This window comes from Silene latifolia, chromosome 1, assembly GCF_048544455.1.
Source record: "Silene latifolia isolate original U9 population chromosome 1, ASM4854445v1, whole genome shotgun sequence".
In the NCBI taxonomy this organism is placed as follows: Eukaryota; Viridiplantae; Streptophyta; class Magnoliopsida; order Caryophyllales; family Caryophyllaceae; genus Silene; species Silene latifolia.
The window spans coordinates 14,419,755-14,432,387 of NC_133526.1; the positions used below are offsets into that span (position 1 = coordinate 14,419,755).

A 12,633-nucleotide genomic window follows, 5' to 3' on the forward strand; every position below is an offset into this window, starting at 1 on the left:
GCGGGCTATAGATATAGGACATAAAACCTCTTGGAGATGCTCATTTCGAATCAATGCTTCACTCAAAACCCTCTTGGATGTATAAAGTAGTTGTATTACTTGTATAGTTTCTGAGCATTATAATAAAATTTTCGAGTTTTGTTTTAAAATTTATGAGTTTTACTATAAAGTTTCTGAGTTCATTCACTTAAAACATTATTACATCCTCCCACCATTTTCCTATTTTCACCCCATTTGCTTTTTGGAGGTCAAAGTTTTCGAACTTTGACCGTCAATAAGTTGGAGAATAAAAACTATTTATTTATAAAATTAAAACATTTACAATTAATATCAAGACATCTTTCATGAAAAAAAAAATTCAAGAAAAAAAAATAACATATATACATCGAAAAATACTGTAAAAGTGCCATCTTAAAGACCGCGATAAAGCAAATGAGGTGAAAATAAGAAAATGGAGGAGTATAAGTTTAGTTAAATTTGAGTTTTGACCAAAAAAATAATTAAAATCTAACTTATAAACTTTAATAAGCACAGAAAAAATATACATATGCTAAAAACAAATAAAATTTGAGGTAATAATCTTAGAAAAAAATACAAACATGCTCAAAAACAAAAAAAAAAGGTTTGAGGTAGTAAATCTGAGTGATATCAAGTAGTCTCACTTTAGACGGGTATATCCGTCTAAAGTGTAGACGGGTCAAATATGTCATCACTTTCATAATAAGACAAGGTGGTGACATCCCACTTATTATTTGTCTTATTATGAAAGTGGTGTGTATTTGGTCCGTCTACAACATTAGACGGATAGTGTCCGTCTAAAGTTAGATTTTGTGGAGTGATCACAAATTCTCCTTATAGACAGGAGATGTCCGTCCATTTTAAGCATCAGATAAGCAACAAGTTGCATAGTAGGACCCAAAAATATCATCATTTTAAACATATTTGACTCGTCTTTCACTTTAAATGGATATACCCGTTTATATTGAGACTAATTATTCTATTTTTTTGGTAAGTTTTACATAAACGATCAAGTGCACTTAAGAGTAAACTCTTTAATTTATTATAATCTTTAGCATTTCCTTGGTCTTCTTGTCAAAACAAATAAATTATACTCCCTCCAATTTCATTTATTGTTCCTCTTTCTCTTTCCATCCATTTTTCTTATTGTTCCCTCTTTCCTTTTTTAGATAATTTTGTGTGGTCCAAAATCAATTTGACGTGGGGTCATGTGTATTGTGTGGTCCAAATTGATTCCCTTATTTTTATGCCAAAAAGAAAGGGGAACAATAAATGAAATTAGAGGGAGTAAATGATTGAGACAGGGAGAGTAACATAACGTCATAAAGTAGTAGTACTTTTATCATAGAGGTTGGAACCGTCTCAAATAAGAATTTACGGTGTCGATCTACTAATTATCTGAATCCCACGAGGGTAAAATCGTCAACAAGAAACTTTCCCTCCAACGACTAATTTCTTTCCACTTCTCACCTCATCCAAAACCCCCTCGAGCTCTCACTTCTCCACAACAATGGCGGTATCAGCTAAAACCCTGCCATTTCCGCCATCTCCAGACTCCTTAAACCCTCTTCAATCCAAACCCCACAAACGTAAATCCCTTCCTCTTTCACCTCTCTACAAAACCCACCGCCATCTCTCTCTTAAACCTCTCCCACACTTCTCTCTAATCAACAAATCCTCCATTGATGCTTCCTCCAAGGACTTGAGCTCAACCATCACTGAATTATGCTCCCATGGTAAGTTAAATGACGCTATTAACCTTTTAATTTCATTTAAAGAACTAAACTTTAGTATTGATGATGATGCTATTATTGCTATACTTAAGCTTTGTGAATGGAGGAGGGCAGTGAGAGAGGGGTTAAGTGTTTATTATTACGTACGCGATACGAGACGAGGCGGGTTTGCTATTCGGTTAGGGAATGCTATTTTGAGCATGTTGGTGAGGTTTGGGAATTTAGATGATTCTTGGTTTGTGTTTGGGAGAATGGAGGAAAGGGATTTGTTTTCATGGAATGTGTTAGTAGGCGGGTATGCGAAAGCGGGTTTCTTTGATGAAGCATTGAGTTTGTATCATAGGATGTTGTGGGTTGGTGTAAGGCCTGATGAATATACTTTCCCTTGTATTTTACGGACTTGTGGCGGTGTACCTGATTTGTGTAGGGGTAGAGAGGTTCACCTTCATGTGCTTAGGTTCGGGTTTGAGAGTAATGTTGATGTGGTGAATGCTTTGATTACCATGTATGTTAAATGTGGTGATGTTTATAGTGCAAGACTTGTGTTTGATGGGATGGCTAGGAGGGATAGGATTTCGTGGAATGCAATGATCTCGGGTTGTTTTGAGAATGGGGAGTATTTGGAGGGGATTAGATTGTTTATGAGAATGCGTGTTGGTGGTATTGATCCGGATTTTATGTCAATTACCTCTGTTGTAGCAGCTTGTGAGGTTATGGGTGATGAGAAGCTAGGGAGGCAAGTTCATGGTTATGTGATTAGTAGTGGTCTTGGAGTTGAGGTTTCGGTTTGTAATTCTTTGATTCAAATGTATTTTGGTACCGGGAATTGGGTTGAAGCTGAAAGGGTGTTTGCTGAAATGTCATCCAAAGATGTGGTGTCATGGACTTCTATGATTTCCGGTTATGATGATAATAATTTGCCTGAAAAGGCTGTTGAAATGTACAAGTTAATGGAGAACGAAGGTATCGTTCCTGATGAGATTACTATTGCAAGTGCTATATCTGCTTGTGCTTCATTAGGTCTCCTAAGTATGGGTATGGAACTTCATGATATTGCTATCCGATCAGGATATATATCTTATGTGATAGTTTCGAATACTCTGATTGATTTGTACTCCAACTGTAACAACATTGATAAGGCTTTGGAGGTCTTTCATCGAATTCGAGACAAGAATGTGATATCTTGGACCTCAATCATTTCAGGGCTTCGCCAAAACAACAGGAGCTTTGAGGCTCTCTTTTTGTTTCGTAAGATGAAAGTTTCTTTAAATCCCAATTCAATCACTCTGGTTTCTGTCCTTTCTGCATGTGCAAGGATAGGTGCTTTGATGTGTGGGAAAGAGACTCATGCTTATGCGTTAAGGACCATGTTGGCTTCTGATGGATTTGTTCCAAATGCCATTTTAGATATGTATGTAAGGTGTGGGCGAATGGACCCCGCTTTGAATCAGTTCAACCACGGGTCGAAAGACATCACTGCCTGGAATATAATGCTCACTGGTTTTGCTGATAGAAAGCAAGGGAAACTTGCAGTTGAGTACTTTCATGAAATGCTATCTTCAAATGTGAATCCCGATGATATTACGTTTATATCCTTACTATGTGCTTGTGGTAGATCTGGTATGGTAGAGGAAGGGTTGGAGTACTTCGATGCCATGGAAACTAAATTCCATGTTTCTCGAAACCTGAAGCATTATGCCTGCATAGTTGATTTGCTTGGACGTGCAGGACGCTTGGAGGATGCTTATAAATTCATTCAGGAAATGCCTCTATATCCCGATCAAGCTATTTGGGGTGCCATATTAAATTCCTGTAGGATTCACCAGAATTTTGAGCTAGGGGAACTTGCAGCACGTAAAATATTTGAATCTGATAAACAAAGTATTGGATATTATGTTCTTGTGAGCAATTTCTATGCTGCATGCAATAAATGGGATGACCTTATTAGACTAAGAAAGATGATGAGGGAGAGGGGCATAATTGTCGATCCTGGATGTAGCTGGATAGAAGTTAAGGGGAAAGTACATGCATTCCTTAGTAATGACGAGTTTCACCCTGACATAAAAGAAGTTAATGCCGTTTTGAGAGCCTTTCACGAGAAAATGAGTGCTTCTGAACTAAATAAGGCTGAAAGTATTTCCGCAAATGGTTCAAAATCTGAGGTATTCTGTGGTCACAGTGAAAAGCTTGCCATTTCATTTGGGCTCATCAATACCGCTCCTGGTACTCCTATTTGGGTAACAAAAAATCTGTATATGTGTGAAAGCTGTCATAACACTGTAAAGTATATTTCAAAAGTTGTTCGCCGGGAAATATCTGTGAGGGATACTGAACAATTTCACCACTTCAAAGATGGTATTTGCTCTTGTGGTGATGAGGGTTACAAGGGAAATTCTTGAGGTCAAGGGCTTCTATGACTATAACTGCAAAGACGTGATAACAAGTGAGTGCCTTTTCACCCATATGTACCTAGCATGCATACTAATGTTAGTCTTCTTTACTTTAGACTTAACTATAGGTAATTTTTTATTGCCTGCTCTGCGTGTCTGGTCGAACATGACTCTGTGGTGTCTGAAATCACTGTTAAGTACTCCCAGTTCTTATTTACCTTCAACCAAGCCGGAAATTCGGAACTACCCCACTCCTCTTATTCATTCCATTCTATTTTAGACGGTGCTAAATTTGGTATTTAGGTTACTGAAAAGGGTTGTTAGTCTCTTCAGCTTATGGACTATGGAGTACTATGTTTTGGTCTTGGGACTCAGAGACGAATGTACTCCATTGGTAAATCTATCGCTCATTTTAAGCTACTAATGTTACTGGGGAATGGAAACCTTTGTTGACTTGTGCGAAAAGGCCAAAATGCCAGCAATATGCAACATTTATGTGAGGTAACACACAATTACAACAGCAGCCCCAATGCCTCAGAGGCTTCTGTCCGGGTGGTTCGCTGTAAGCAACCTTACCCATGTTCTGAGGACATATAGTATTTGTTTTCAAAGTTATTTTTGGAGGACTATTATTAAATTTTCCTGAGAAAAACAGCTTACATAATGCAAGAATGGAATCCGACTCTGTACCTTTGCAGAGTATTGTTGTGCAGCTAGAGAACTGGCGCACGCACAACACATGTAGTTTCGCTTAAACTACATTTGAAGAAACACACATTTGAGTACAACTTAGGACAATGGATAGAAAGACTAGCTTGCCTTTTGAACCCATCGTTGCTGCTTCCCAAAGTTCCTGGAGAAGTTCTTTGACACATTGATGGTTTTTATGTAGTGTTTTGAACTACTGTAGTGGATTACACCAATTGTTAAGAAGAGCTGAAATCAGGATAATAGATTAATAGCCATGCGGTGAAGTATCTCGAGCTGAATCAAGTTTCTTTTGAATAAAAAAAATTCCATCCTTCCCCCATTGTTTGTGTTATTCTTGCTGACTTTGATTATGGAACTATCTTCTCGGAATTTATGTTCAGATCAGATCCGCAGTTTCTGTCACTGACTCGAACTTTTCATTACTTCACTTTTATCATTTCTTATTCTCAAAAGGATGTTCTTCAAGAAACTGGTAAATTAAGGATCTGATCAGAACAGCAAGTCTGAACATCTTGCAGAAAACTTTCTTGTGATCAATCTTACTCAAATTGCTCATTTTCTCTCCGCAGACTATACAACATACAAATATTCCAGATTAATGGCTCCCTTCCTCGACAGCGTAAAGCCAGTTATTGAAGAATGTCTTCTAGTATGATAATAGTCTACACTGCAATACTGCATCATATGTCTCATGTCTGGTTCTTGGAGTGGGATTTTTGAAAATTATAAATCTCTGGACAATCGTCGGAGGACTATTGATGATAGTTACCTAAGGAAAGCACTGACCATATACTTATTGAAGGTCGCTTCAAAATCATTAATAACTTTGCTAGGCAGGGTTTCGCTTGCAGAAGCATTCTCAAACGTTAATCTTGGCGTACTGATTATGTTATTGTTCTTGAAATAATTCTGACTTCTATAATTTATTGATGTTCTCATTGTAGGTGTGGATATATATTGTTTAACGAGCTGCATGCATTTGCTAAGAGTGAAACTGATTGAAAGCTGCGGTATATTGGAGCCTGATTTCTCGGTTGTATATGAGTACTTATAACAACATTGCAGTATCAAGTTATGTGAAAGTATACTTCTACAGTTCTGTGGAGGAAGGGCACCACAAGAAGATGCTCAAAACTAAGGCGGTGGTCTGTTTGGAGTGAACAGACAAAGGCAAATGCTATTTTCGTGATTGCTAATGAAGGTGAAGCTCAGATGAGTTAAGCAGCGGTGGAAACAGAAAAATGAGCCGACAAAGGGAATCGATGTTCCTTGAGCACGACTGTTTGCAAATTATGATCACGATTGTACCAGGTAGAAAGTTCGATGAGTATGACTGGCAACTTATGATCATGATATACTTACTACAAGGTAATGGGATCCAAATGTGATGGTAAAAAAATGGTCTCTCAAGCCTTTAACTCTCTCACAGTCTCACATGCTGAGCTATACTTTCGGCCTCGGATGCAAGTATCAGATGGGGTGTTTGTCAGGGTTTACCATTTTTTTTTTTGGCCCAAATAAGAGCATTGGTCATGTTGTATCAGGGTGTTGTATCACTTATCCAGCACACAGCCGTGTTCTGAAATGTTGCGATAATAAACTATAAAGGTGAAATTTTGGTCTTCTAGCATGGACTTGTGTTGACAATGTTTAGAATTAGCCTTGGGTTAAAAATCCTGCCATGAATCCAAAATGGCAGGAGGAGCATGAGAAAAACTAAGTGATAAGATGCACCAGAAAACACTACGGTAAGGTTTTTCAAATGATTTCAGCTGCATTTACAGTGTTATGACCAATGAAGACAAGGAAATGTGAATGTAAATAAATAATCCAAATTTATCATTAGGGTAAAAGTTTGTACTAATTATGTATGCTAGGTGTAAGCACCACATAAGTGTTAAGTGTAAAATAAATAAGCTAGCAAAGTGTCTTAGGTGTAGTGCAAGGTGTAACACCAAGGTGTGCAAGGTGTATGATGCATGCTTATCCTATGCACTTGTAAAAGTAGTATAAATAGGGAAGCTAGGAACCTTTATGGATTCAAGCTAAGTAGAAATCCAAAAAAAAAAAACACTTCACATAAAACTTCTTTTAACTCTTGTTCCTAATATAAGTTCTAGCTTACATCTTCTTGTTCTACTCTTTATTCCTAGTATTATAACTTCGATCCTAATCAACCTCCTTTGTGGTTGTACTTACTATGTGTTCGTAAACTTGGTATCAGAGCCATGACAGTCTAAGCTTTGGCTCTTATCTTCCTAAAATGTATTAAAGGATAATGAGTTATCCCCTCCTAAAATACCCTAGGTGTGGAAAAGTATGCTCTGTGGTTGCCACTCTATGGATCTTCCACATCAGAAAATTCATACTAGGAGAAGTAAAGTGTAGAGAATTAATTATGATGTTCTTAAAAGCTTGTACCTTGAGACAAAAGTTAAAACTATGTGTTGTCTCGGTTTAGTAATTTTAAGAACATCAAAATTGCTTCTTTATACCGCTATATCATATTAAAGAGGAGGAATACTCATTATAATTTAAAACTTTAAAGGAAAGATAAGAAATAAGACATTCTGTTATGGTTACTAGTCTCATATCAAAAAAAATATGGAAAATACTTCTAATATTTTAGCACATACGTCTTCTTCTTCTCGCAAATCAAATGCTAGTAACGTAGATTATCTTTATGAAGTAAAATATGTAGATGAAAAAAGCAAATTCCTATTACTCAACTTCCCTTGTTAAATCCATACCGAGCCTTTACAAAACCAAATTCCTCATTTCCAAAAGTAATCAAACAGGCACTTGGCCCACATAAAAATATAGTTAGAGAAATTATTCTGGCCTCACAGTTAGAACAACATTTTGTTCCAGCTACAGAAGCAGAACAAATGATTCCTCTCCGACTTAATGAAGCTATGCTTCACTCCTGGAAAACAAGTGGTTACACCCACCTTCATTATGGAGCAGTGCGTCTAGCACTAACTTTCCATGGTAGGAAAGGTCTTCCTATTATTGCACGAATAGCCCTATTGGATACAAGGTACAAGGAATACAAACACGCTTGTATTGCAACAATACAAACAACACTTAATGCAGGTACTGTATTTATTACCTTGTTTCCAAACTTTAATATGGCATTAGAAGACCCACAAATCCTCCAAAATCTTCAAATCCAACTACAAATAACTGGAACCCCACAAATTGGAAACACATATGCCGCAACTTTACACCATCAAATGGCATATAGGGTTCAAAACCATGCAATGGATCTTAGTATTCCAAGGGATACAGATGATGCTCTCTTTATTCAATTAGAATCACAACATAGCCCCTCTTGTATTCATATACCTAGACAAATTCCCAAAAATGAACTCATCAAACTTCTCCCAGAATCCTGGATTACTCATTACGAAAGAATACATGATATTAACACTCCTATACAATCCCTAGACTCCAAAATTACCAGACAAAAAGATGGCAGCATTGAGATCTTTTTCAAAAAAGAACCAAATGAAAAATCGTGTCCACCATTCTTCTGTACTGAAATAAATATTATCACTCCACTTTTCATCCCAATGAAACAAAACGAGAGTTATCTTAATATTCCTATACATTCCTTTAACTCTCTTGGAGATCCAGTATACGTATTTAAAGATGAGTCAGCACACAAATACTTTGATATCTGTTACTGTGAAAATTGCATGATAAGAGACTCAGATGAAGATGACTATCCAAAGAAAAGAAACAAAAACAAAAAATCCTCACAACAAATCTTTAGAGAAAAATATATATCAGGAGATCCTGATGTTGGTCTCTTAGGAGAATCAACTGGAAAAACTTTTGAATACTACGTCCAATATTCCAGACAAGAAAAACTTGTCGATCCACAAAAAGAGATCCCTACCTGTTTCATGTTTGATCCATTTTTTCCCCAAGACATAAATTTTCCACCAACCGATTTTGAAGAAGAAAATTCTAAACACTCTTGGAAAATTAAAAATCCAATAATCAAAAACCCAGATGGTTCCACAAAGCAAATAAGTGCTGCAGAAGCAACATTAAACTAGCAATCAAAAAATGCACGAGCCCAAAATAATCTATTGCAGCAACTAGATAAAAAGGTGACAGTCATGGATCTTGTAGTAAAGGAGGTACATCAAAAGATCTCTTCATTACACCAAGAACTCCTGCGACTTGCAACAACAGTTTCCATAGCATTTCCAATTCTTTCCCAAAAGGAGTCCGAATTAAAGTACCTAAAAGCACAGTTATCTTCCTTACAAAATTCGTCAAAAACACCACCAAATATGCCCTGCGACATATTCACTCCATACCCAGTTTATACACCACCTTTTGAAAAACATCCACAATCCCTTCCTATACTACCTCCAGAATCAAATCCTTTCGGAGCATCGTCATTCCTTCCAACAAAAGTTCTAGAAGAAGGACATGTAACAAAAAAGAGGCAGTCAACATCAACTGATGAAGGAAAAACATCTACAGTAACTCAAACTGAACCTCCTACAACTCAAAATCCAGAAGATGCCTCACAATTTATGATGGAATACCATAATCCCATATCTTCCTTTCTAACCAATATAACCAACCCCAAAATAAAGAAGCCTACGTCTCAATGTTCAGTAGACGAGGTTTTAATGCCAGAATTTATGATGGCTGAACCAACTTAAGTTGAGGAAGTCGTTGAGAGTGATACAGAGAATCCAGAAGGAACTAAACAACCTGAAACTCATCCTCCACCAGGTTGGAACCCTAAAAGTCAAGATATACCAGGCCATGGTTTCTCCTTTGATAATATACCAAGAAACCTTTGAATAAAATCTGCCATATAATTGACAATACCAAGAAATCTGTCAATTTTAACGATTTTTCATTTGGTTCTTTTTTGAAAAAGATCTCAATGCTGCCATCTTTTTGTCTGGTAATTTTTGAGTCTAGGGATTGTATAGGAGTGTTAATATCATGTATAGGGATGTCATTGGGGCGGGGCGGTGGTGGATATAGGCTCCCCCGTACCCTTACCCACCAAGAAAAAGTCGTACCCATCCCCGCCTCACCACCCGTGGCGGGTACAAATTTTCAAAACCATCCCCGCCCCAACGGGTAAAAATATAAAACCGTACCCGACACCATAATTTTATTTGATAATTTTTTTCATAAAAGTTGATTTAATCACACTATTAATTTCCATTTTTTTTAATTTACCTTTATAAAAACTTTATAAAATAGTTATTATTATCATTATATCTTAACTATAACTAAATAAGATTTATAAAATTATTATAATCCTACTAATTTTTTTAATGATTGGCGGGTAGGCGGGTATTAGGTGGGTAAGATGCGAAATCCATACCCGCCCCACGACCCATGGCGGGTACAATTTTCGTACCCGCACCCGCCCCACCACCCGCCAAAGCTCTACCAATCCCCGCCCCAACTGGGGCGGGTGCGGGGCGGTATCCACTTGTACCCGCCCCGCTGACATCCCTAATCATGTATTCTTTCGTAATGAGTAATCCAGGATTCTGGGAGAAGTTTGATGAGTTCATTTTTGGGAATTTGTCTAGGTATATGAATACAAGAGGGGCTATGTTGTGATTCTAATTGAATAAAGAGAGCATCATCTGTATCCCTTGGAATACTAAGATCCATTGCATGGTTTTGAACCCTATATGCCATTTGATGGTGTAAAGTTGCGGCATATGTGTTTCCAATTTGTGGGGTTCCAGTTATTTGTAGTTGGATTTGAAGATTTTGGAGGATTTGTGGGTCTTCTAATGCCATATTAAAGTTTGGAAACAAGGTAATAAATACAGTACCTGCATTAAGTGTTGTTTGTATTGTTGCAATACAAGCGTGTTTGTATTCCTTGTACCTTGTATCCAATAGGGCTATTCGTGCAATAACAGGAAGACCTTTTCTACCATGGAGTGTTAGTGCTAGACGCACTGCTCCATAATGAAGGTGGGTGTAACCACTTGTTTTCCAGGAGTGAAGCATAGCTTCATTAAGTCGGAGAGGAATCATTTGTTCTGCTTCTGTAGCTGGAACAAAATGTTGTTCTAACTGTGAGGCCAGGACAATTTCTTTAACTATATTTTTATGTGGGCCAAGTGCCTGTTTGATTACTTTTGAAAATGAGGAATTTGGTTTTGTAAAGGCTCGGTATGGATTTAACAAGGGAAGTTGAGTAATAGGAACTTTGCTTTTTTCATCTACATATTCTACTTCATAAAGATAATCTACTTTACTAGCATTTGATTTGCGAGAAGAAGAAGAAGAAGACGTATGTGCTAAAATATTAGAAGTATTTTCCACATTTTTTGATATGAGACCAGTAACCATAACAGAATGCCTTATTTCTTATCTTTCCTTTAAAGTTTTAAATTATAATGAGTATTCCTCCTCTTTATTTTGATATTGCGGTATAAAGAAGCAATTTTGATGTTCTTAAAATTACTAAACCGAGACAACACATAGTTTTAACTTTTGTCTCAAGGTACAAGCTTTTAAGAACATCATAATTAATTCTCTACACTTTACTTCTCCTAGTATGAATTTTCTGATGTGGAAGATCCATAGAGTGGCAACCACAGAGCATACTTTTCCACACCTAGGGTATTTTAGGAGGGGATAACTCATTATCCTTTAATACCGTTTAGGAAGATAAGAGCCAAAGCTTAGACTGCCATGGCTCTGATACCAAGTTTACGAACACATAGTAAGTACAATCACAAAGGAGGTTGATTAGGATCGAAGTTATAATACTAGGAATAAAGAGTAGAACAAGATGTAAGCTAGAACTTATATTAGGAACAAGAGTTAAAAGAAGTTTTATGTGAAGTGTTTTTTTTTTTTTTTTGGATTTCAACTTAGCTTGAATCCATAAAGGTTCCTAGCTTCCCTATTTATACTACTACTTTCACAAGTGCATAGGATAAGCATGCATCTTGCACTACACCTAAGACACTTTGCTAGCTTATTTATTTTACACTTAGCACTTATGTGGTGCTTACACCTAGCATACATAATTAGTACAAACTTTTACCCTAATGGTAAATTTGGATTATTTATTTACATTCACATTTCCTTGTCTTTATAAGATCAAGTTGTTAAAAGCTAGCGACAGATTCCGAGATTAAACCTAAATTCTGGATTTTATACCACAGATCTAATCCCCTTTAGCGTCCTGGTCGATACTCTACATCACATTCTCTCTTTCGGAATGGACAGCATCCGTCTGCTAATGCTGAAAAAAAAGCACACCTACTCGGGAACACTGGTGTTTATAAATATCAATACTGATGTAGTGATGTTTAATGTTTCAGGAAACTGTTTCGTGTTATTTGCAGAAATGACCATGTTAGGTTTGAACAATGAACATGTAAAACATGAGCGATGGATATTTTAACTGCGTCAATGTTTGTCAAAGGCTCAAACCATCAGGCCCCTGTCTGCGGCTCCACACTATCGACGAATACACCATCTTATACTTCATGATTTGTACTGTAAAACGGACAACATACTCATTTTTCAGATCCTCAAATTGAGGTATCTGTTGTTGTATACTTGTATTAATTTACAATTTATTTATATTTATATTTTAGAGTACCCTTCCAATTACAATCATTATAACTTACCACAGTAAAAAGTTTAAACAACATAAATTTATTCAATACGGAACTCAGCCCTAAATGAGGGACGTGTAAATTTGATGTCTTTGCGACAGTTATACATTAATTTTTCACTTTGTAAAAACTTGG

The 12,633-nt window shown here is 36.7% G+C and overlaps 1 protein-coding gene across 4 annotated transcripts; it reads left to right on the forward strand.

The window, feature by feature from the left end:
• Nucleotides 1–1,422: 1,422 nt before the first annotated feature.
• Nucleotides 1,423–6,479, forward strand: LOC141599541 (pentatricopeptide repeat-containing protein At1g15510, chloroplastic). Of its 4 annotated transcripts, none has more exons than XR_012523848.1 (3): nt 1,423–4,194; nt 5,422–5,654; nt 5,797–6,479. XR_012523848.1 is itself a non-coding variant. In XM_074419580.1 (2 exons), exon 1 carries the CDS (start codon nt 1,529–1,531, stop codon nt 4,148–4,150), a length of 2,622 nt encoding a protein of 873 aa, XP_074275681.1. In that variant the 5' UTR covers nt 1,423–1,528; the 3' UTR covers nt 4,151–4,194; nt 5,422–6,479. The 4 variants fall into 4 exon arrangements, 2 of the variants coding, with proteins under 2 accessions (XP_074275681.1, XP_074275696.1); XR_012523849.1 differs by having other exon boundaries at nt 5,422–5,501; XM_074419580.1 differs by having other exon boundaries at nt 5,422–6,479.
• The last annotated feature ends 6,154 nt before the right edge of the window (nt 6,480–12,633 follow it).

Bases quoted from the DNA above. Each gene is read 5' to 3' on its own strand.
- LOC141599541 (XM_074419580.1), top strand. From the start codon at position 1,529: ATGGCGGTATCAGCTAAAACCCTGCCATTTCCGCCATCTCCAGACTCC.